The sequence below is a fragment of the Chaetura pelagica genome, unplaced genomic scaffold, assembly GCF_000747805.2.
Source record: "Chaetura pelagica isolate M959 unplaced genomic scaffold, ChaPel_1.0 scaffold184, whole genome shotgun sequence".
NCBI classification, from domain to species: Eukaryota; Metazoa; Chordata; class Aves; order Apodiformes; family Apodidae; genus Chaetura; species Chaetura pelagica.
The window spans coordinates 735,285-760,166 of record NW_009953184.1 but is presented as its reverse complement, the minus strand read 5'-3'; the positions used below and the strand labels follow the sequence as shown (position 1 = coordinate 760,166).

At 43.7% G+C, this 24,882-nt stretch overlaps 1 protein-coding gene across 1 annotated transcript in view; it reads right to left on the bottom strand.

Moving 5' to 3' along the window:
* CRHR2 (corticotropin releasing hormone receptor 2) overlaps window positions 1–24,882 on the bottom strand; it is a 102,529-nt gene that overhangs the window by 37,449 nt on the left and 40,198 nt on the right. Inside the window, exons 3-5 of the mRNA XM_009997328.1 lie at window positions 24,050–24,135; window positions 17,364–17,470; window positions 1,278–1,395 (exon numbers count right to left, since the gene is read on the bottom strand). Of these exons, the coding sequence (XP_009995630.1) occupies window positions 1,278–1,395; window positions 17,364–17,470; window positions 24,050–24,135 (311 nt within the window). The remainder of the gene's footprint in view (window positions 1–1,277; window positions 1,396–17,363; window positions 17,471–24,049; window positions 24,136–24,882) is intronic.

The window sequence follows — 24,882 nt, the reverse complement described above, 5'->3', positions numbered from 1 at the left end:
AAGGGACTATAAAAATTATTACTTGCCAAGGAAATGTGTTCACACACACCACTTACTGCCCCTTTCAGCCTTCCTATTTTTATTGTGTGGATCTCTGTGGTCTTTGCACTGTATCTGACTCTCAATCACCCACCAGAGAGCTGACTTAGATAATTTTCCCAGCAGAAAACTTGCTTTTCTGTTTGCTGGGTTAATTCTCCAGCAGTTAGTGAGTCTCCAAGAGTTCAATCCTGCTCAGAGGATCAAGAAAAGGAACAGAGCTAGTGCAAAAGCAGCAGCAGGAGCTGGAGTGAAGCATTTGGATCTCTGGAGGAATGAGCCTTTCAGTGACAGGAGTTGCTGCTGGATGCAGCCCACATGGCAGAACTTCATCCTCAAGACAGTGAAGAAAGGATCAGCAGAAAAAAGGAATTTTGTAAAAAAAAAAACCACCACAACATTATCAACCTGCAAAAATTGTTCTTTCTCAGCCCCTAATTCTTATTTTATTGGGAGTCTCACTGACTCCAGGCAGCAAGATATGCACAGTCACCAGACAAAGGATAAGGGACCCCATCACTCTCTACAACTACCTGAAGGGAGGTTGTAGCCAGGTGGGGTCAGGCTCTTCTCCCAGGCAACCAGTGACAGGACAAGAGGGCCTGGCCTGAAGCTGCTCCAGGGGAGGTTTAGGTTGGATATCAGGAAGCACTTCCTCATGGAGAGGGTGATCAGACATTGGAATGGACTTCCTAGGAAGTGGTGGAGGCACCATCCCTGAATGTGCTCAAGGAAAGGCTGGAGGTGGCACTTAGTGCCCTGGTCTGGCTGATGTGGTGGTGTTGGTCACATGGATGGATGATCTTAAAGGTCTTTTCCAGGGTTTGTAATTCTGTGATTCTGTGAAAGCCTCAAGAGCCTCAACAGCCAAACCCCTTATCTCTGTGCCCTGTGCATGGAGATGTTGCCCTCTGGAATGAACACTTCCCTGACACAGGTGCACATCACTGCAAGATGCTCTGACAAACATGTCCAAGAACCACCAAATGTACATCGTGTCTCACAGTATGTACATTTGGAAAGCATCTGTGATCAGTGAAGGTAAGAGAGAAGATTTTGGGCAGGGTTTTGACTTAAAAAAGCCCTTCATATTCAGTAATGAAAATTTAGTGAATCCAAGCACATTTTCCTCATCTTTTTTTGAAACTACTTGAAAATCCTTTGTCATATTTCTATCAGTTGCACAAATTCACCATTCCTGCCTGCCTCCAAACTACACAGCATCTCCAAGCACTTACCTCATTGCTTTCATGTATGTTGTGATCTATCATTTGAAGCAGAAACCACATCACATTCCTCAGGATGAAGGTGGTGATCAGGTTCCAGTGGATGATATTCCTCAGGCATCTGATACTCCTAGACAGGGAAATAGATTCACATCATCATCTATGGGGAATATATACACATTAATGGCTACATAAAATAAACAAGCTAATTCTGTTCACTTGCAAAGTTCCTGATGGTTTAGCCCCACCCATTACCTCTCTTACACCATGAAACAGGAGGTTTGTCTGTCAAATGGGTCAACAGTAACAGTCTGTGAGGATGTTTTACCAACAAGTATATCTGGTCTGGTCCCATTCTCTGGCTAAATTGCACAGACAGTATCAAAGCCCAAACCTGTATTTTGCAGCATAGTCACAACACAAGGAAATTACATCAATATCAAACAGCTACAGGAGGATGGCAAAACCTGTGCTTCTTTTTCTTGCTGTGTACCTTTCTTCCAGAAACCAAACTGCATGACTTCTGCAAAGCCATCTACACCAATTTGTCTTGAGCACAGGAGGAGCAGGAACTCTCTCTGAAAATACATTCCAGCAAGTGAAACAGGATCTACTGGAAAGACCCAAATATTCAAATGGTCATTTCATCCTTGGTTATCAGTTTTGCTACTCTCTACCCCATCCCATCAGCTCTATTATAATGTCCATGGGAATTGATAAGCCCCTAAATAACAAGGCTGCACTGGAGTCTGTTGCAATTCTCACAGAAGGAGATTTGGTGACAAATATCTGCTCTGGAGTGGCAAAACTATCTTAGTTTACATTCAGTAAGTCTCTTGAACAGGCTCACCTGTGGCAAGCTCTACGTTTTCAGATCCATTAATGTGAGAGGAGACTATGGACTGCCTGGTTTCCAGTCCCAAGAGCAGCTGGCTGTACCAAGCTGTCTTAAGGTAGAGCTGTGTATTTTCCTTCACCAGAAAATATCTGTGTCTGGTTTTAGTCCTTTCCCAGCCCCCTTTCAATGCTAAATATGAGCCAAATGTAAAATCTTGCTGCAAGGAGTTGGGACACAGTGACATAAAACAAAAGAGGGAACATCTTAAATAATACTTGCTGCTGAAATTGGCTCCAGGAGGCAACCAGTGCATGATGCAACTGAAATACCACTGAAGCTAGACAGAAAGTGACTTGGTCATCTGAAACAAGATCATTTGAGATGATTGAGTTTTTGATTTTTGATCCTTGGAGAAACAAGGAGAGAGGTCAGTAAAACTGCCACCTTAGACTTCCAGAGGGCAAACTTTGACCTGCTCAGAAGACTGATGGACAAAGTCCCTTGGGAGGCTGTCTTGGAGGATAAAGGAGTCCAAGAAGGCTGGACATACTTCAAGAAAGAAGTTGTAAAGGCACAGGAGCTGCTGTTCTTGTGTGCTAGAAAACCAGTAAGTGGGGTAGGAGACCAGTCTGGCTAAATAGGGACCTTTGGCTGGACCTTAGGAACAAAAGGAGAGTCTATGACCTTTGGAAGAGGGGACAGGTCACTCATGAAGCCTATAAAGATGAAGTGAACCTATGCAGGGTGAAAATTAGGAGAGCCAAAGCACAGCTAGAGCTCAGACTAGCTACAGCTGTTAGGGATAATAAAAATGTTTCTATAAATTCATTAACAGCAGAAGGAGGATTAGGGAAAATCTCCATCCTTTATTGGACGCAAAGAGGATCTTAGTAACAGAGGATGAGGAAAAGGCTGAGGTGCTCAACACCTACTGTGTCTCAGTCTTCAGCAGTGGAACCAGATGCTCCATGGCTATACAGCCACATGAGCTAGGAGACAGGAAGGAGATGCAGAATGAGGTCATCACAATGAAAGAAGAAGTGGTCAGAGACCTATGACACCACTTAGACACACACAAGTCTATGGGACCTGATGGGCTACATCCAAGGGTGCTGAAAGAGTTGGCAGATGTGATCACCAGGCCACTTTCATTATTTACCTGAAGTCCTGGCTAACTGGGGAGGTCCCAATGGACTGGAGGGCAGCAAATGTAATACCCATCTATAAGAAAGGCAGAAAGGAGGATCCAGGAAACCACAGACCTGTCAGTCTGACCTTGGTACCAGGGAAGGTCATGGAGCAGATCATCTTGAGTGTTATTAGAAGACATAAAAAGGATAACCATGGGATCAGCCCAGTCAGCCTGGGTTTATGAAAGGTAGGTCCTGCCTGATGAACCTGATCCCCTTTTATAACCTGATGACCTGACTACTGGATGAGGGAAAGGATGTGGATATTGTCTATCTGGACCTCCAAAAAACATTTGACACAGTTCTCCATAGAACTCTCATAAAAAACCTGGCTGCTCATGGCCTGGATGAGCACACGATCTGTTGCATCAAGCACTAGCTGGATGGTCTGGCCCAAAGAGTGGAGGTCAATGGAGTCACATCCAGCTGGGGCTCGTCACAAGTGGTGTCCTCAGGGCTCAGGGTTGGGACCATTTCTGTTTAACATCGTTATTAATGATCTTGATAAGGACATAGAGTGTATTATCATCGGGTTTGCAGATGACACCAAGATAGGCAGGAGTGTTGATCTGCATGAGGACAGGGAGGCTCTACAGAGACTTGGATAGATTAGATCATTAGGTTAATGTTAATAGTCTGGGCTTCAACAAGGCCAAGTTCCAGGTCCTGCACTTGGACTACAACAACCCCAGGCAACACTCCAGGCCTGGAGAAGTGTGGCTGGAAAGTGTCTGGCAGAAAAGGACATAATAACATTGGACAAACACAGAAAGTGGTGGTTTCAAACCTGCTCAGCTGCAGCTGCCTGTAGCTTATCCCACTGAGAGCAAAAAGGCACAGCCCAGTAACCAACTCTGCTGTTGCCTCAAGTCTTTTGCCTGACAAACAAGCCACCCTTCTTAATAACAAACACTATTTTGCTATCATTAAACACTTACTGTACTTTTCCTGGGACTTGATTAGTCATTTTTAGGGCCAGAAGCAATTCAGTTATGTCCTTCAGCCTCACAAATCTCTCACAAATTTCCCAACAATCCAGCAATAAGACAAACAGAAGACCTCCCACACAGGAGAAACTGTAACTTACAGAGACATGCTCGGAGGTATTACCCTGCTAAGCCAATGTCAAAACAGTTTCTGAGTTTAACAACTCCAAGTACAAAATTGGTATTTTGTCTTGAGAGTCTCAGTGACTCATGACTGGATTTGGAAAACAAATCTCCAGCTGCTCAGATCCATTATCTTTTATTTAGATTACAAACCCCACAGTGTCTGTCTCAGCACAACCTGAGCTACCAGGGAACATGTCAGAGATACATCTCACTTGGAAAATTTTACAAAGGGCAAAGACTCACAGTTAGGTTTTCTAAGAAACTAGGCAACCAACACCTACTGCCTTTTTATGCTGAACCCCAGGAACCCATCAGGCTCTGGACAAACTTTGAAACATATTATTAAGTTCTGTCCTCTGCTGATCATTCCAGACATAAATGTCCTGTGGATGATGTTCATCTGGAGGTTTTATTCACCCCCTTCAGGTTAAGGATTAGCAGATCAAGGAAGGAGTTTGAAATACTGCTTCTAGGAGGAGAGGGAGGCAGGGGACTAGAAACTGAGGAAATTCAGGTCAAACTGCAGAGCTACTGGCAGGAAATTAATTGCTTTATGGAGCTCTAACAACAAAACAGACCCAGCACACTTGCCACCTGAATGTATTTCTTGACAAAGAGAAGATGAAGGAATGGGGAAAAAAATAATCCTTACTGCATGCCTCCATTTAAATGCAGTTTAATCATCCCCTATGGTGGAACATCATTCATTCTGGCTGGAAGAAATCTTATTCCCACAGGACTTCCAGCAGGACATTGGACTGGCCACAGAGAAAACCAGCATCAAACAAATTGTTGTAGACCTTTTGTTCATTTCCTAAAAAGATCTTTTCCCCTCAGTAGGACCCATCATCAAAATCACATTATCTTCTGCATCTTGGAATGTAAAGACAACATCAGCATCTTCTGGCTGCTTGATCTTTTCCCTTCTTATTACTTCTTGCTTCAAATTGTTTTGTTTTCTTTGCCCATCTCTCTGCATCTAACCACTGGATTTTGTTTGGATTGTAAGATGCTTGGGACAGAGGCAAACTTGTAGGGATGTCTGTCCAGGTACCAGAGCAAGAGGGTCTGGTCTGTATTGGGAACTCCCAGGCTCTACAGATAATGCTGATCAAAACTCTCCCTGTTTACAAAAAGCCACATGTGGAGAGGGAAGATGCCTTTCTGGTGTAAAACTGAGGAAAGTATAAATGTGGCCAGCTGCTGGAATGTACCAAAATGAAGCCTGAAGCCTTATCAAGTAATGGTTTGGATATGAAAGAGGGACATTTGGCTCCCACATCCCACTGCCTTCAGCAAAAGCCACACTTTGGGTATCAGCAAACTCGTACCATGTACATTCCCCTTCTGAGACACTCTGTGTGCTGCATGGATGGTAAGTAGGTGCTTTAATCTGCTGAAAACTTTCATGTCTTTGGGACTAACCGAGCAAGGAAGAACAGATTGGAGAACAAGCATTTTGCTTTTCTAGCTACAGCCTCTCCCCTGTCACATTCCCCACCACATCACTGCCTTGGCAAATCAGCACCAACAGGTGAGGAACAGGATTTGCTTCTGGGATGTCTGGGCCACTACTCTGCTGGTGCTACCAGCAATTAGGGTTTTAATGGAAGCCCCAGTACAGTCAGGCTGAGATACACAAGGCTCAAAGTGCTGCAGAGTTTCTCAGTGGCTCAGGGAGTGATGTGACCCCAGGCACAGAATGATTTTAACCTTTTCCCTTTTTTAATATTTTTCCTCTCCTTTCCTTCTAGCAAGAGTCCCAAATGGAGACTCAAAGTTCCTTTTTGCTTGTAGAGAGCCCAGAGCACATGTCTTCTGTTTGTTTCCATCTCCTAACTACTTCTAGCTCAGAAATCACAGTGGCAGTAATGCAATTCATAGCCAAGGGCAGGAAAAGCTTGAGAAATAACTGTGTCAGGGTCATACTGGGGAGGGAGAAACAGCAGAGTTAGAACAGTGTGTGGAGGCTGCAGGGCACAGCTGTGGAGAGCTGCAGCTAAATCAATTGATGTAACAAGGGAAAGATCTCTTGCCAGCCACCTGAGAAGGCTGCTCCCATTTACAGGCACTGCTGGGGAATGTTATTCTTGTTATTTAGCACGGGTGCAGCAGCTCGAGGGATGAGACCAGGGTCCCCTCATTACAGAAACTATTCATATGAGACTGCTCTGCTGGGCTCAGGGGTTTACCCTGTGCATAAAGCTTATCTGTGTAGCCAGTGGGGAGGCTGAGGTGGACAGTCAATGAAGGACACTACCCAGGTTGGGCAGCAAAGCTGGTGAGTAACTAGTGACCTGCAGCACAGGTCATCATCACATTTGTGAAGGGACAAAGCCAACCTTGTCATACTCACTCAACTCAAAGCCTGAGGGAGAAACTCATAATACTCACAGGGTAATTTGTCCTCCACAGGTCTTTTCCTGCCTACTGGTAGATGGAAGGTAGCTTACACTTACAAGCCTTAATTTAAAGTTAAATATTCCTGTTATTCATAAAAATGACCTGTCTCTTTCTGAAAACGTTTTAAACTTAAGAGTCACAAGTCTTCTATGACATGACTGGTTTCTCCTTGGTTAATTACTGCCTTCACTGTGTGGAGTCAAAAAGTAGGCAAGCATGTGCTCCAGAAAGAGCAGTAACTGCCCTTGCAGGCAGCACTGAAAAGGAATTCTCATCACGTTGTAAATGGGAGAAGATGGAATTTGAAACATATTGAGCTGTATTATAAATTCCCTAGAGTCACACTGATCAGCATGAATGCATTCCCTCTCAACTGAGGAGCTAAGAAATCTGGGGCTTTTCTTACCTCAGTAGAGAGATATCACAATTTGGAGACTCTGGCAGTGACAACATCAGGAAAATGGGAGCAGAGAGCTGCCTTCTCTGGAGGGCAGAGTCTGGCATGTCACAAGATACCATGGACTGAGGCCAAAAATTTCCATGAAAGAACCTTTCCCTCTATTTGCTTCCTGCCCTGATTCTTTTCAGACAAGAAGTGTGGGTCAAGGCCTTGGATGGGCTCTCCCACCAGCTCTCTCGTGGTGCTGAGGTCCAAGTATGGATGGAATAAGAAAAGAAGTTGTAGCAATTCAGTCAGGACGGATTTAAGAGTTGAGGCCACAACATAAGGACATAAGAACTTCCATGTTCAGTCAGAGCAGTGAGCCATGTAGACTGTGACCCAGTCCCCGGCAGTGATCACCAAAAGACAGTATGGGCAGCAGGGGAGGTAGCCTGTTGGTTGTTCCTGGCTCTTACCTCCTTCTGCTGGCAGTCAGAGGTTTTAAAATATGCCTGATTCAGAGATCACATCTAATCACATGAAATCACCCAGCTGGTAGCCCCAGTTCATCACAGGAGTCACTGAACTTCTTTTGGGGCCAGGCCATGGCTTTATGCTACCAACATGATGGAACGAAGAGCTCATCAGCTGTTATTCACAGTGAAATACATTGGCCTGTGCTGGTTCCTTTTCTTTGCTTGCCTTTCCCCTCCCAAGGGCTGGATGAGGAAGCATTTCCTCCCAGCTGCATTCCCTCCTGTCCTTTGGGAGCTGCAGTGAGGGACAGAAAGAGCCTGGAACAGGACAGCAGGGACCTGTTAGTCCTGTGGGCTGTGGGAGCAAGCTGGGAGGAGTGGTTGGTAGTGGATCTCCAGCACATGCTCCTCCACTAGCACAGTTCATGCAGCAATTTCACTTCTGGCTGTGCCTGACAGCAGATTTTGGGCTGAAATACTGACATATAGCAAGTAGTGTCAGACACAGAAGGAATGGGCAGAAGGGAAAAGCTTTCCTTGAGAAGAAGAGAAGGACTTACAGTTCTGCCACTGGAAGGATCTTTGTTCTTCCAACCTAAATGAAAGAGTTTATTGGCTCCTCAAGATTCCTTAACAACCAGTGCTTTGGCTGCTATTCAATGGTCTCTAGCCAACTGCTTCTGACAAGGCAAGAGTTTTCACTGAGGTTCTGCCACAGGAGAGTCCTGCTGCTTTGGGCAGAAGTGTCCTCATGTCAGGCAGGCAGGACTTTTTGCCAGCAGGATTTTTTCAGAGCACAGCCACTTGCCCCAAGGGCAGTGACCTGAGGCTTTGGCTAGATGAGTGTAGCAAGCAACAGTGTATTTTCACTGGAGACTGAGTTAGAAAATACCTTGGTTTATGTCTACAGGAATTTAGGGACAACTGTACAGAAAAATGAGTATGTTCCAGTGAGTCTAGAGTATGTGTCTGGCTGTGCTGGCCAAGACCAGATAAGAAGGACATGGTTCCCACTCACTGCACACGAAAAGAGCCCCATAAAAGCAGTATCTTCAGCTCTGCAGCACGTTAGACACAAAGGACCAATCGAGGTGAAATCAAACATACTTCTCTTTGGCCTTCTGCATTAGTAAATCAAAAACCAGGTGTATGCTGGGAAACTACACCTAATGACCTCTTTATGTGATTTGAGAACCAACCAGGTTTCAAGCCTGACTATATTCCACCCCTGGTGTGCAGGGTGTCAAAATTCGGCTTCTATCTTAGGAACAAGAGCAACAAATGAAAGCAAAATTCTCCAGCAGTTGAGTGCAGCCTGTGTCAGGGGTGGGCAGAAAGAGTTTCTGATTGTTGGTAGAGAAAGCACACTCTGCTAATTATTCCTGTCAAATGACCTTAAAATTGTATGGCTGGATACAGAAAGCAGAGAATTAGAAAAAGCCATATTTTTTTGGTTTTGTTTGGGAAATGCTGAGATCTGAGAAGGCAAAAAAAAATAAATCCAATCAACTCTGTACAGGTGGCCTCACTGATCCAGAAATGGAAATCTAGAAAAGGGTTTCTAAAATAAAACTCAAAGTAGCCTTTCTGTTGATTCATGCTTGGTTTCTTGTTCTACCCACACAGCAGTATTCTTCCTCTGGGATGTGCAGAGCTACTATTTTCTGACTCAAAACGTGAGACAAACAATTAACATCAGCAATCATAATGATGTGCCAGCGTGGCTGAAAACTCGCTGAATTAGTTGAATCATCTGCACTGAAGCAATTGCAAATTATAACTTTATTAAAGAAGCTTGGAAACCTTCTATTAATTAATGGAGATTTCCATTAATAATGATGTTTAATTAAGACTGCTGCCCCAAAATCTGTCTGAAAAGAGTTGGTAGAAGAAATCTGAGAGGAGAGTCCACGACTGTCGGACAAACAGGGAGGGGAATCATGGACAACACTTAAAAACCCCCCATTTTTCTTCTTTAGCCTTTTCTAGGGCAGACAAAGCTCATGGACAAGCCACAAATGGCATGGAGTGGGAAGAATACTCAACAGCAAGGTATTTCCCAGGCTCTGTGCCTGTCATGGCCTATTTGCTTTCATCCACACAGAGGCCTCCCCTGAGGTCCTGATGGTGTCCCCTGTGTGCTCATGTTCAGTCACTGCTTATATTCCAGTACTGATGCTTACAGATGGGAAAAGCAGCTGGGGAGGCTGGCAGAGAAAGTGAACTGCTTGGTGTCAGTTGCCTGGGGGAACAGAAATATTCCCACAGGAATAATAATAATTCCCCCTGCCTGCAAGGGGCAGTTGCAAGGGAAGAATGAAAGTCTGGAACAGAGTAACTTGGAAGGGCAGGAGTGAAATGCTCAGGTGAAGAGGAGAAGCAGCAGCTTCCATTAGTGTTTAGGATAAATAAAGCGACTGTGGAACCACCTGTGCTCCACCAAGCCTTTCCAAAACTCCTTTCTCCTGTCTTTAAGCCAATTTTTAACCACAGGACATGGGGCATCCTGCCTTCTTTAGACACAAAGGCTTAAAGCAGCAATGTTCCTGGGGTTGGAAGGATGCAGCCAAGAAAGAGAACACAGAACAGGACCACAGGTGGGACAGCCCCAGGGCTGCACCAGACCAACTGTGTCCACTGTCAGTGCTTGTGCCCAGCTGTGGAGAGTTGTAAAAAGGGGTCAAAAATAGCCCTCTGAAAGCCACCTGTGAGCATGCTGACAAGGAACAGTCTGGATAACTAAAGGACCCTACATCAGCCTGTGCTTTGTTCCCAGCCAATGTGCCAAGAGAAATGTTGCCCCTGAGAACTCCGGGGTTAATTCAATATGGGCTCATTGAAACCCAGGCACTGGATACTCCAGTCTAAGAATATAGCTCCAATCTTGACTGTGCAAAGAGCTCTTCCACTGGAGAAAACTCCTGTTGTTTTCACAGGAATGACAAAGTCAGATACAGATGATTTTGTTTAGTACAGCACATGCTTGTGGTTCAGCTGCTGATAAAAAAAGATTTAGGAATCTGCTCTAATTTGCTTTGCTAAATGGAAGTCAGACTTCAGTAATTTTTGAACCAAATAGCAAACAGGGCTGTAAAATCTTTCTTTAGCAGCTCAGGTTTTAGTAGCCCATAACAAACTAGCCTTAGAGCAGCAGGGGCTACAGCTCTCTGGGGTTTACCTGAGATGTTGTCCCATTGACACTGGTTGTAGCTACCAGTCCAGTCTGTGGGAGGGTGAATGTTTTCACTGAAGAGTGACCATTGCAGCTGCATTGCACATCTTGGAGTTAGGACTTCAGAAGCCAGACACTGAGAGTTGATAGTGGTTGATCTGGCTTACAGCTGCTGTTTGGGAAATGTAAGAGTGTACAGCATGTCCTCACTCATAAGCCTCTTGTGGAATAATAAAAAAAAAAAAAAAAAAAAAAAAAAGATAAAATCTGAAAGAAAATTAATTTAAATGACCACCTAGGGGATTCAAGGGTTGTTGGTTTTGTGCTTATATTACAATTACACAATTAGCAAAGTTTGTCCCATTATCTACCTTTGCAGATACTGTGTGGATAAACCAAGGAGGAAAATCTGAGGCACTGATGCTGCTGTTCACATTCTCCTTCACCTCATTTCCACCAAAACGTGGTGTGAAATATTTTATTAGTTTTTAGTATTTGGCCAGAAATTGAGGAAAGACCATAAATGATCCTTCAGAACCTGCTGCTTCCAATTACTCATTCCTGTGCTTGGTCTAAATTCATTAGCCTCATGGAGCTCACTGTGCATGCAGAAATGTTTCCAGTGGTTCCCCTAGTGTTCACCTGTTGGACTGGACAGAAGAGAAGAAGAAGGCTGGGTGCTGAACTACACTGGAGTTAGTGAGGGATGTAGATCTGCAATTCCTTGGCTGAAAACTGAAATTGAACCATTTAGTACCTGAACACATGCAGGTGCCTTTTTAGCAGGTAACTAAGCATTCTAGGCTAGAAAATATCTCTGATTCTGCTTCCCAGAGATGACTCAGGATGTGTTAGGGTTTTTTTTAAGTAAACTGCACTCCTGAGCATGATTCATATGTCAGCTGGAAAGACCAAACTTTACTTTCTTCCTTCCTCCAAAACCCTGGAAAAATTGCAAGGCTTGCTCCACTGTTCCCAAAACTATTGCATCCCCATCAAGGGGAGGAGAGAGCACAGACAAGTTTTAGCTAGTCACTCAACACAGATCTAATCTTGCACAGGGCAGTTCTGTTACCAGAATTTAGCCAGATTAGTGTCCATCTCCAAAACCACTGCCTCACAGCTAAAACCTTGGCAATGAGAGAAGCACAGCACTAGGAACATGTTCTGAACATGGGACAGGAAGTGGCCACCTGCTCCTCCAAAGCCCAGGTGGAGAAAATAATTGAATAAAAGTCCTTTCTGGACTCCTGAAACTCTAGTTTAACTCCAGGTTAGTAGTTTTTCCTCCATTACATTGTTCCTGGACCCCTCTGTCCTGTGAGCTGGAAATCATTCCTCCAACATCCACTCACAAGTCTATCTGTAGAGCACCTATTCCCATTTGTTCTTGCACTGACACTGTCCTTGAGGATAAGTATCTCTTCAGTTTCTAATGTTTACTCCACACTGATGTATTTATAGCCAGCAATAATAGTCCTTGCCAGCCTTCAAACTGCCAGGCTACAGTACCTCTACTTCAGATGCAGCTTGTGGAAACTTCCCCATTTTAAGAATATAGCTCTCTGGACACACTTTTAATTTCTGGTGTTAATCCAAGACTTCAGGAAGGCTTTGTTCTCCTCTGCAGTTTTTGTGCAGGGTGGGTTCTGTACAGACTCTTAAGAACAAGTCATACAGGTATAAGGTGACAGGGAGGTGAGTAAAGGCAGTGGGAAGCAAAGACATTGGCCTAAGGTTAATCTATAGGTAGTGTGTTTCTGCCTTTTATCTGAGTAAGTGGGACACTTCACATCATTTCAGGCACTTCAGATGTGTTCAAAGAAGCCCATCTCACTGCATATGTGCTTATTGACAGAGCTCCACCATTCTCATTCCTGCACAGTGCTAACTGTGCACCCACCTAATATATCCTCAGTATCTAGGCTCTGAGAGGTGTCAGATCACTTTGCTCAGTGAAACCAGTTCTGTACAGATGCTCTCCATTTCTTCTGACAGTTTGCTACAAATAATTTAATGAGACTCTTCCGTTGTCACTATTGTCACAACAAAAACCAAACAGCATGCCAGACTGAATATCAAGAGGCAGTTTAAAGGAGTGTAGAACAGGAGAGGATAAAGGAAAGTAGATATTTCTCTCCTAAACCCTGGGAGGTGGTTAGAGGGGAAAAAAAGAAAAAAGAAAAAAAAAATCCAGTGTTTTGGGAGAAAAAAAGATGTGAGATTTAGGAAATCTGGTTGTAATAATGAGAAAGAAAAGGGAAACTGCCTCAGTCCTGTGAGAAAAAATAATCTGATGTTTTAAAGGGGAAGTAGAAAGAGGTAAATTTAGGGGCAACTGGAAAGGTTCCCTCACAACCTCAGTTTGCCTTTGTTACCACCATACTAGTGAAAAAAGCTGTGCTGCCAACATTTGTGGGTTTGGTATTTTAGAGCTGCCTTTGTCCAGCAACCTGTGCAGAGGACATGTCATTTTTAATCCTCAGCCCATCTTCCTTTCAGCACCATCCTTCTTTATTGGACGCAAAACTCAGCAGGGACTTAGATGTTTCCCAGAACAAATCCCCTTCTTCCCGTCCTACTTTTTCAGTCGCTCCTGCACAAATATAACATCTTCTGATGGAATCCAGTCAGGTCACTGCCAGCACATTTTTTAATGATGAGTCAGGAGTTTTACTAAGGCCTTTTATTCTACCTCTGAGGCCGGTATAACAGCACATTAGCAAGCAAAAAGCCAGGACAATGCAATTTGGGTTTCTGCATTATCAGCAACAGTAAAGAAAAACCAGAATTCTGAAGAACATGAGAAATGTTTTAATCCTTTTGGGTTTTTTGAGTTTGTTTGTTTGTTTTGATTAGCAGGGTTCCTTCTATGGAAAACTTCTGCTTTACTAGTGTGAGAGTGTGATCATGTGGGATTCTGAGAGGCACGTCAGCGAACTGCCTGGATGCACCTGAGTGCTTCAGCAAACTTTTTACTATTAATGAGAACAGACTGTGAGATTCACAGCAGTGCAGATGTATTTAACAATGTCCTGTGAAGTGCCCTGAGCAAATGTCTCCAGGTCCTGCTTTGGAGATCAGTGCAGCTCTACAGCACATCTGGCCTGTGCACAGATTTTTCCTTCTCAGCAGAATTCTTTTTGTTTGTGGGTTTGAGTTGTAAACACAACATGACTCTTATATTTCTAAGACCATCTACATTGTTACCTCGAGGAACCATCCTTGACTTAGATATTTGGGAGCCAACCCAGTGACCCACTGCCACTCAGTCAGCATGCCAACAAAAACCAAGCCCTCTCCCATAGGCTGGGCTTCACTCTTTATTGTTTAGGTGCTAAATGAAATGTTTACTGCCCTATTTTTCATTGCACAGCCAAGAAAAAGGATCGGTTCCTATGTGACAGAACTGGAGAAGACAAGGCTAGAAAAGGTCTTTGCAGTAAAAGGGAGTTCTTGGCTGAATTCTCATCCCTTCTCAGTTGTGTTGGGGTCTCCTGGCAACACAAACACAGGTGGCAGATGACTTCATTTCTTGCTGCTACATCTGAACTTTCCAACCCTCAAAATATCATTTTGTATGGTTCCTTAGAGTTTAAGACAGTAGAACATTCTTGCTGGTGTGGAGAATGGGCTGTGCCAGAGGGCTGCACAAGGGACTGAGGAAGACAAGAGATGGGCATAAGGTGACATATAATAGATTTGGAAAAATAGGGACTAGATCCAGTTCTTTCCCCTTCCCACTTCAGCACAACTGAGGACTAAGCTTCCATCAGTGTAGCAGCTACCTGGGCTGGGGCAAGAATGGTGATGGTGAAGCTCATGTCCAAAAGCAAAACACCCACCTCACTAGCTGACCACCACAGCAATCCTCTTTCCCATGCCAATCAGCTATTTAATGTGCTCTTAGAAGAGATCCCAGAGCCTTCCCAGCAGTTATGCTCCTCCAGTCTCTTCCCTCAGGCAGGACTGCCTTTGGGACCACATCTGCACTGACAGAGTGAAGGAATATCAAGTAGATGAGACACAGAAAACTATGGAGCAGCTGCAGAACTTGAGCCTTCAGAAGGCTCTCAACAGATGATCAGGGAATGAGGCAGATGAGTGTAGGAGGCCAGGAATAAGGAACAGATTTCTCCTTTGGGGCAAGACATGGGACCATCAGGTTTAGCCTTCAGGGTCTTCTCTTGCTTTTTGAGCCAGGTATCATCTAAATTGTCTCATTTCACCCAATTAATAGATACCTTCTTCCATCCAAACTAAAAGAGGGAAAAAAGCCCCAAATAATAGCAATTAATGAATAAAGTGATTTGCTCTTGGGACACTTTGAAGAGGAAAGTGTGATGCAAATGTGCATAGCCTAGAATTTGTGTAGGGGAAACCTGTCATGCAACATGAACCTGGACTGCCTTCACTGGTGCATCTTTAGAACTTCTGAGAACAAGAGGCACTCGGCGGACACTGAGGCAGCTCCTGCTGGTTAATGCTGGCTGGACACTAGATTTCTGTTTGCATGAGACAATGGGAATTTGAAAAGATGGACTATCTAAACTCACAGCATGCACAGGGAGTACTTAATTGCCACAGTGATTTTTAATGCTGAAGATAAGTGCAGAATTTAAATCTTTAAGTCAAAGTTTAAATACCAGAAGAACAATTTTAAAGATCATCTAGACCCCTTCTGTGTTAGAAGCTGGATATATTCATCCCATATTATCTAATTGTTTTTGCATTATTTACTCAAGCATTTATAAAAGATTCAGCTTTGGAGCAGGGAATATAGTTACAATGAATCATTTGCATTCTTTATTCAGTGTAAATTAATTCAGGTCTCTCCAAGCACTGTGGGAATTTGCATCATATGCACAGTAGAAAGGTTGAAATGGAAATATAGACTCATGCAATGTTAATGTTCCTATGGAATGTTTTAAGCTTCTTTTGCTTCCCATTAGCATAGATTATTCTGTTTATAGATGCCGGGTTGAAAGAAGATTCCTGTTAATGAATAAGGCCCTCTTGTTAGGAATGATGAAGAGGAAGACTTAGAATCATAGAATCACTGGATCACAGACTGGTTTGGGTTGGATGGGACTTTAAAGATCACCTAGTTCCAACCCCCTGCATGGGCAGGGACACCTCCCACCAGCCCAGGCTGCTCCAAGCCCCATCCAACCTGCCCTTCAACACTGCCAGGGATGGGGCAGCCACAGCTTCCCTGGGCAACCTGGGCCAGGGTCTCACCACCCTCACAGGAAAGAATTTCTTCCTAATATCTAACCCAAAACTCCCCTCTTCCAGTTTTAATCCATCACCCCTTGTCCTGTCACTCCCTGCCCTTGTCCCAAGCCCCTCCCCAGCTTTCCTGGAGCCCCTTCAGGTACTGGAAGGTGCTCTAAGGTCTCCCTGGAGCCTTCTCCTCTCCCCCCAGCTCTCCCAGCCTGTCTCCAGAGCAGAGCTGCTCCAGCCCTTGGATCATCTTTGTGGCCTCCTCTGGACTCTCTCCAGGAGCTCCATGCTCTTCTTAGGTTGGGGGCTACAGAATTGGACACAGCACTCCAATCATGCTGTAGTCCTGGGGGATTCCTCCACCTGTTTCTCCTCTGCTACTAGCATAAGATTTTTCTCAAAGACTATAGTTGCACAGCACTTGGTGCAGTTGGTTCTAAGTTCAGGTTGAAGACTCCTTGACAAGGCAGCACAAACAGTACAGAAATACCTGTTGGGTAATCCATCAAATAGTAGAGAAATATCCAACCAGGCCACACCTTCAAATACATTCCTGTAACTCTAGGTGTGTACATACAATACATATGATGACTGATGCACATCTACCTATTACCTTCCACTTTTCCTTCTCTCCTGCCCTTTCTCTTCTCCCTGTGGCCCTTAACTCTTCTTCACAGACTTTCTTTCACTGACATTTGACCTGACAAACTCCCTTCTGTGCCACTGAGCCAGTGAAGGGAAGTATTTCTATGTAGGTTCATCGATTTGCATTCATCATTTCATGAGCACTGGTGGGGATAAAGCACCTCTAAAGATGTTTCTCTTGTTACTTAAGAACATTCTTTAATGAACGAAAAGTTGAAATTAACCCAAAGCAAAATGTGACTATTTCATTCTGTTCCTTTGGTCTAGATCTGGGCATTATCTGTCAGGGAATGCAAAATGCCTTATGTTATCATGCCCTGCTTTATAAAACAGAAAACCTGCCCCCAAAACTTGCAAATCAACACACTCAAATCCCAGTGTCCCTTAATGAAGAACTCTGTGCTCACTGGATGTTTTGCTACATCATTAAATCATGCACAGTTCTCTTCCTGAATACAAATAGCCCCAATGCATGAAGCCACCATTTCAGCTCATCCAACACATCAATGAAACCACGAACACGCTGGGGACTCTAAAAGCCACGACCATTTTTCAAGACCATCCATATCCTGGACAGTGTGATGAGAAGACTTGAGTAACCCAGCCAGTGTCACACACCCCACCAAGTTAGAAGCATGCAAAGAGATTACTCACCTCAAGCACAAGAAAAGCATAAAGGCAACTATAAGGGCCCCTACTGATATACAGTGCCCCAGGTAGTTTATGATGAGAGCAATCTTGTAATGCAGCGCATACTTCCTCTGGAGGTAAAGAGATAACAGGATTAAATCAGCATGACTCTCTAAGCACTGACATTAAGGAACAGTTAATCAGTTTAGGAAACAGTAATTACTTTTCTTGACTTGAAAATTATATCATAGCCCCAGGGTTGATGCTTATGTATAAGCCAAACAGAAGTACAGGCTTGGTTTCATTTCAGTTTGGGATTTGTCCACAGTTTCTTCACAACTCTCAGCAAAAAGTTATTTCCCCACCCCCCCCTTCCTTCCCCCTGCAATTTCTTCAGTATTTCATGCTTTCATTATGCTACTTTAAAGCTTTGTCATTTTTGGGTGACTAAGCTACCCAAGACACATTTTTCTCACAGTTTCAAAAGTTATAAAACATCATTATGTTTGGAAACTGCATGGTCTTAATAAGCCAGGGTATTCTATTTTCCTACTCAAATGGTTTTGGTTTTCACACAAAAATGAAGCAGTTGTCACTAAGAATAAATAACAAGCCATTTCCATACAGGCAGATTTATTTCTGAGGTACATTCCTTGCAAGCTATGATCCTTATCTTTCAAACTTGGGGCAGAACCAGTGCAGACTGGAAGAGCTGGAATCTGGTGGTGGCTTTTCAGCTTTGAGAGAGCCTTGACAAATCAGAGGTCCTGTCATTTTTAGCAGCAACCCAAGTATGTATTGAAACTTAATGTTCTAGTGTCTATTTCCTAGGATGCTGGGGACATTATTGGTAGGTTCTTGAGCCTGTAAACAAAAAAATTAAGTACAAAAGTGCTTCCACCTAAATCAGTGAATTTAGTGATGTGACCAAAATTTGACCTTGAAGTAACAGGAACATTCTTTTTTGGTGGGCTGCTGCTGGCTTCAGAGAAAAGAGAAGCATGTCCTCTCTTTGCCTGATGAGTAGGAAGAAGTAGAAAAACACTATTCACAAAAATGTGGAGGCTGGTTAAAAGCTGACAGAGGTTTGCTACTTTGCTACTTATTTGTTTATTGGTTGTGGCATTTGTTTCTTTCCAGGTTGAGCAGATCTTTCCCCACTTTAGGATACTCTCCTCCTTCAGAAGAATGGGACCTTTGAAAACCAACCACCTACATTTCCTCTCTTGTGACAAAAATAAAAGAGTAAAATCCTACAATCAGTTTTCTAATTTTGGTTGAACTTCCTTTGCTTCATTTTTTTAATTTTTTTTTTTTTTTTTTTTACATTTTTCCCCTCACATTTTATTCCAGTCAAAGGAATCTGTCAGTGAATGAATGTTTGGCTGAAACTACAACCAGCAGCTGTGGTTAATCTGTTCCATTGTTCTGTGAAGATAGCATCTTCCAGCACTTTGTAAGCCAGTGCTCTTGGAATAATTTTTGTGATGAAACCTGCCTGTGTCTTTAGCACACGGAGTAATGTGCTGTTTCTGGACAGAACTCAACCATGCAAGGTATTTTTAAGCCTCTATAAAATCCCCTAAAATAAACTTCCCCTTATACAGGCCCATCTTCTGAATAGCCCTGAGGAGGAGAAGAAAAATCACAAACCCAAACCTGTGATCTGAATTCCACACTGAGTTTTATTTATTGTTAAGTCACAGGGACAACTAAAGGGGAAGCAAAACCACACTTGACCGGATGTGTCTACCATGCCATGTTGTGCTGTTAGCCAGTGCCCTGGCAAACTGCCTTGCTTATTTACTTTCCTGCTCAATTAATAGAATCATAAAGTATCTTAAATTGGAAGGGACCCATTAGGATCATAAAATCATAGGATCATTAAGGTTGGAAGGGACCTTAAAGATCATCAAGTTCCAACCCCCTGCCAAGAGCAGGGAACCACTAGATCAGGTTGCACAAAACCTCATCCAACCTGGCCTTAAAAACCTCCAGGGATGGGGCATCAACAACGTCCCTGAGCAACCCATTCCAGTTCCTCACCACCCTTATAGAGAAGAATTTCTTCCCAATATCTGAACTAAATCCCCCCTCTCTCAGTTTAAAACCATTACCCCTTGTCCTATCACTGTCTTCTCTGATGAAAAGCCCCTCCCCAGCTTTCCGGAGCCCCTTCAAGTACTGGAAGGCCAAGGAGTCCAACTCCCTGTCTCTTGCAGAACTACCTAAAAGTAAACCATATGACTAAGAACATCACCCAGAATTGCTCATGTAGTGCTAAAAATCTTCTGGAAGATGGCAACATTTCTCCCAAACCAAGGCTCCTGCTCTTTGAATCTGACCTTCAAGCTTCCTCCTTTGGCTCCTAAAAACTGTTTCAGCTTCACTCTAGTTTGCAGAAGGTATGGTTCAAAACATGAGAAAATGAATTGGAAAAATATATAATTAAGCTCCTCTTTGACACAGAGAGAAAGAGGCATGACTTTTATTTTTTCTGTTGTGGACACAAACAAGGTTTCCTGGAAGCAAATTCGAGTATCACAGAAAGAAGAACTTCCTCAGTGCCTGTGGAAAACGAAGCTGACAAGGTGGCAAGATCATTTTCCACCAGCCTACATGCAATCTGCATCTCTGGTAGAATTGCAGACAACACCTTCAGAGCTGAAAAACACGTGCCCAGAACCTGGTACGAGTTGGCCAAAGCTCAGTTCATGTACAATTCGTGCATAACTCTTTTCTGCCTCACCCTCTTGAAGACTGATACATTTTAAAGAGTAACAACCTTCTACTGCTACCCAGTGTTCCTCTGCTTCCAAGAAGATTTTTCACTTCACTGTAACACAGATTTAAATCCTCTTCAGGCTTAGGAGGAAGATTGTTATGTTAGAAAGGAGATGAGAGAAGGAGATGGTGTGGACACTGTTAGCCTTCCTCCCTGGACCACAGCAGGTCCCATCCCTGGATTCCTTCTCCATGTACCATGTGCATGACACTCGTGTTCCACCAGACAGTGCAGAGTTACTTTCCAGCTGGCTCCTACCAGGTAAGTGAGGAAGCACAGCTTTGTGTGTTTCCCTGCACCAGCTTTGCACATCTGGGGCAGACTGGGCTCCCTGCAGCCAGACTTCAGGCTGTTGATGGAATCATGCTGTCTAGAGGACTTCTTCCTTTGCTTTAGCTGGGACGTGACTGCTAACCTGTCCAAACCAAGGCAGCTAATGATTTGAACTAATAACCACCTAATGACAGCACTCCGAGCTCTCCAGATGACGAGGATCTTTCTCCCTCTAGAAAAACTTGCTGACAGTTCCTGCCAGTGTTTACAGCAGGCATCTTCCTCTGGGGCTCTGCACTCCATTCCCAGTCTCTTTAGATTTCTCCCTGTTGCCAAGATGAGCTCATCACCAGTACAGTTTAAAGACACCATATCTCCTCTCCAAAGACTTTCAGGAGCAACTGAGAAGTATCTGTCATCCAAGCTGCTTCTGAGCTCACTGCTTTGCTGTTCTGAGCCAGCTGGAAGCTGGGCAGCTGTGGCTCTGCTCTGAAGCAGGATACATTAACTTAAGCCCAGCATGGTGCTAACTCAGCTACACAGCTTGAAGCCACCTCAAAGCACTAGCAGAACCAAACTCCTATCCAGCTGTCATAGGTCACATACACAAGACCAAAGTTCTTAATTTATAGCTCTTTTTGGAGGCTAAGATGTATTTTTTGTTGCCTGAGCTTCTCATTTATCTTCCAGCAAGAGCACAGATTTGTGCCAGATGCAGAAAAGGTCCTTTTGACAGAGGAGCTCATAGGGTGAGCAGCAGCTTTCCATTCATCATACATCACACTGTTACACAGCCAGCTGGATCAAAATTACTTCTGTACGTGATTCCTGTGCCTGGAGAAGGAGATAACTGATTGTTCAGAGGATGGGATCCAGTCAGATGTTAGGACACCTACACTTGGGTGTCTACCCAACATCTGAACCACTATCTGAAGCAAAGGCTAGAAACAGTTACACACACACAGGCATCTAGCACTCCTTGAGGTGAACTCAGGAGACTCTGGGCTTGGTCCTGGGGACTGACCTCCCAGCTGCTGCTGCTGAAGGACACAGGTATTCCAGAAGGCCTGTGACACACCTGCTAGATGCAAGGAGACACACTGGGGCACTTTTAAACTACACTGTGTAATTAGATGCTGGCAACGGGATCCCAGCTGAGGTGGGAGTCTAGGAGCAAAGAAATCCCAGAGCACAGTTTTATCAGCTGCCACTGGTCTTGATCACAAGTAAAATGATGATGTCTCAATGTAATCTAGTGAGTATATGTCACAGGAGCTTATATGCCCTAAGACTGACCCACAGCTGAAAAAGCCTTAAAATTTCCCTTGCTACATCACCAACACCCTGGCATGTGGACGTGGGGTTGGATATTAAAAAGTCCTATTCCTGTCACATGTACTAACCACTGCATTTGAAGCCAAACTGTGTAATTCTTTAACACTCTGGCTGTGAGTGGCCAAGCTTAAAAGTCCTGTTGTATTCTGTATCAAAAAACAAAACAAAACACAAAACATGGGGCATTCCTCCTGGCTGATGTTTAGCATCTGCTGGCATCAGTCAATAAGTAACAACAGCCCCACATGTGTGCTTGCATCTCACCTTAATGAAAATGGAGGATTATGGAAATCCATGGGGATTTCTCACCAAAAAAAATAAATTACCCAAGTGCTCATCTGTAACACTGAGCATTGTGTAGAGATTTCTGAAGTATTCACAAATATTAATATTTGCAAAGCTGCTCTCAAATCTTTGAAGATCTAATAAATGAGCTTCTAAGCTTTTGCAAACAAGGGTGAGGGAACATCTGCACTTTTCATCAGTTTAAGGAAAATGCTATTTAAGAAGTTTTAAGCTATCACCACAGATGCAAAGTTTTTAAAAGCCAGAAGAGAGTAAAGGAAATAATCCTGCCCTCTAGTCCCAACAACATCTTCAGCCTCTTCAAGAAAACTTCTCTGTATTTCTTGTGCACAGTTTGCAATTGTTCAGGTCACGGAGACAAACACGTCATTAAAATCCAGCAGCATTTTCCTGAGCTGGTACAGCAGGCTGCTACTGCCAGCTCAGGCTTCACATCCCAACTAAACCACAACCAAGACTTTGAGTCTTCACCCAGCTCTGTTCTCCATTGTCTAAATGAGGCTTCTCATACCCCCTCTTGCTCATTTTTAAGAGCGTGGTTTCACAGAAGTGCAAATCCATTTTGGTCAGAGATGATCTGCTGTGTCCCCCCCCGGCCCCAGCCATGCTCTCCCTCCTGCAATAATGCAGGTTATAGATGGTTTAGGGAACTGATTCATCCATAAAATGACCCAGCAAAAAGTTAGTTTTTCATTTTAAATGGGAAAGAAAGGTCAAGAGGGGCTGCCCTGGGGTGCTCCCAACTTAGATCAGCTTAAATTGCCACGGGAGCCTGTCCACTATGCTAGACCATCCTGGATGTCACCCAGTCCCTCTGGATGGCAGTCATGTACTGATGCATTTTTCCTTAATTTCTGGACATCTCTAGCAAATGGAGGTGTGTGTGTGGGTGAGCTACCACCATCTGTCCAGCCAGTAGGTAAGAGCAGACACCCCTCAGCAGCTGGTGTGTAGTTCTCTGTTTCTGATTCACATTCAGCAGCCACGTGGGTCTTAGAAGAAGTGGGTGCTGGGCCACAGCCACAGCACATCATGACTGTTCTGGGTACAGCACTAGTCCAGACAGTTCTTGAGTACTAAATCTGGATTAGTTATGCAGGTAGCCCTCAGAAGGTGAGATCTTGTTCTCACCCTCTCTGTTTGCAACTGGCATGGCACAAGTCTAATGACAGAATGAGTGGGGTGAACCCCAAAACATAAACAGTCTTGAGCTGCTGGGCTCCACCCTGTTCCTAGAGGAAAAAGTCACCCCTGGCAGACAGACAGCACAAAGCCCATTGAGTGCTTGTGTCTCACAGCACTTCAAAACAGGAGGAAGAGAAAGAACATGGCATGAAAGGCTTGAAGGCTTAAACTGTGTAAGGATGAATGTCTATGATGCCTCCAGGAAAAGCTGGGACATTTGACAAGGAAAGGGCTTGGCATGATTTCTTGTGGCCTTTCCAAAGGAGCTTAACCCTACATGCTAATTTAATTCTGTAAACTCCTCTATAATGCAAGACTGCCTCAATCTTTTAAAGACAGCTGAGACCTAAGCTTGCTTTTATGTATTTTTTCTGCTGCTGCCTCTGTACATATTTGCTAAAGGAAAAATGACACCAAGATCCAGAAAGGTCAGTTGTCAATGAGACCTCAGAACTGATAGGTACAGGGTGGAATCAGGTGGTGAAAGCTCATTTTTCAGTGCCAAAGAAGCCTTTGGTTTTATTGTCATTATTACTAACATTTGCTGTAGCAGCTGCAGGCTCTGAATAAAGGTAGGAAGGATCTGCATAAATATACATCATCAGGAACAGGGTCTAGGAAAGTATCCTTTTTTTAAAAACCATGTGAGTAGGGAATTTGGAGAGAGGATAAGTGATTTGCCTGAATTCAGAGGGAGGATTTGTTGCAGAGACAGAAATGGAAACCATCTCAGAAGTCCCAAATTAGTATGTTAACCTTAAGCCTAGCTTTGCATTCATGTATGCTGACAAATGCTGTTGAAAGGAATGAAGGGGAAAATACAGACCTTGTCATCCAGAATAGGCTCACACTGAGAGTAGTTGATCTTGGAAGCCCATGTCCCATTGCCCAGGCATTCTCTGTAGGCATTTCCTGGTACAAACCAAAATAAAAGAGAGATGAACACTTTGTGCTGGACTTTAAACAGCCCAGCAATTTCACAGACTTAAGAAAAGGTTACAGAACAGCTTATTCACAAGGCAAAACAACTTATCCCACTGCTGGCAGGACTAGAACAGCCTGCTGAGGAAGGAAGAGGAGAAACAGAGGAGATAAACACATCCAGAGACAAGTATTTAAAGATAGTTTGATAATGTTTTCTTACACCATATGGGTTCAGAAGACAGCAAAGACATGAGAAAGCTTAATGTTAGTATAGTCTTTTTAAAAAGCAGTGAAAGGATGGATTCAGAAATAGGCAGAAAATTTTTGGGGTTTAGTGCTCCATCCAGGAGGAGAAGGTCTGGTAAACTTCTTGCTGTACCCCCCTCCCAGTTATCTCACTGTAAACTAGGAGCAACATTGCTGGAGGTACTGATTTTCTAGAATTTTCCTATGCAACAAGGTTAGTGGTAAAAAGCAATAGGATTTTTTCCATGCTTATTCTGAACTGTGTCTTAGAAACATGAGAATTAAACAGGAAATTCAGAAAGATCCCCAAAGGACACATATAACCAACTTCCTAATGAACTCTTCATGATGCTGACCTTTACCCAATTTCTTCTTGGGCATTTGCCACGATCATTCAGTCCCAGTTCAGCCCCCAGCCATCAGGAAAACAAGACATCAAATACATGCATTGGATTGAACATTTCTAAAAGTAGAGTTGACAACAACCAT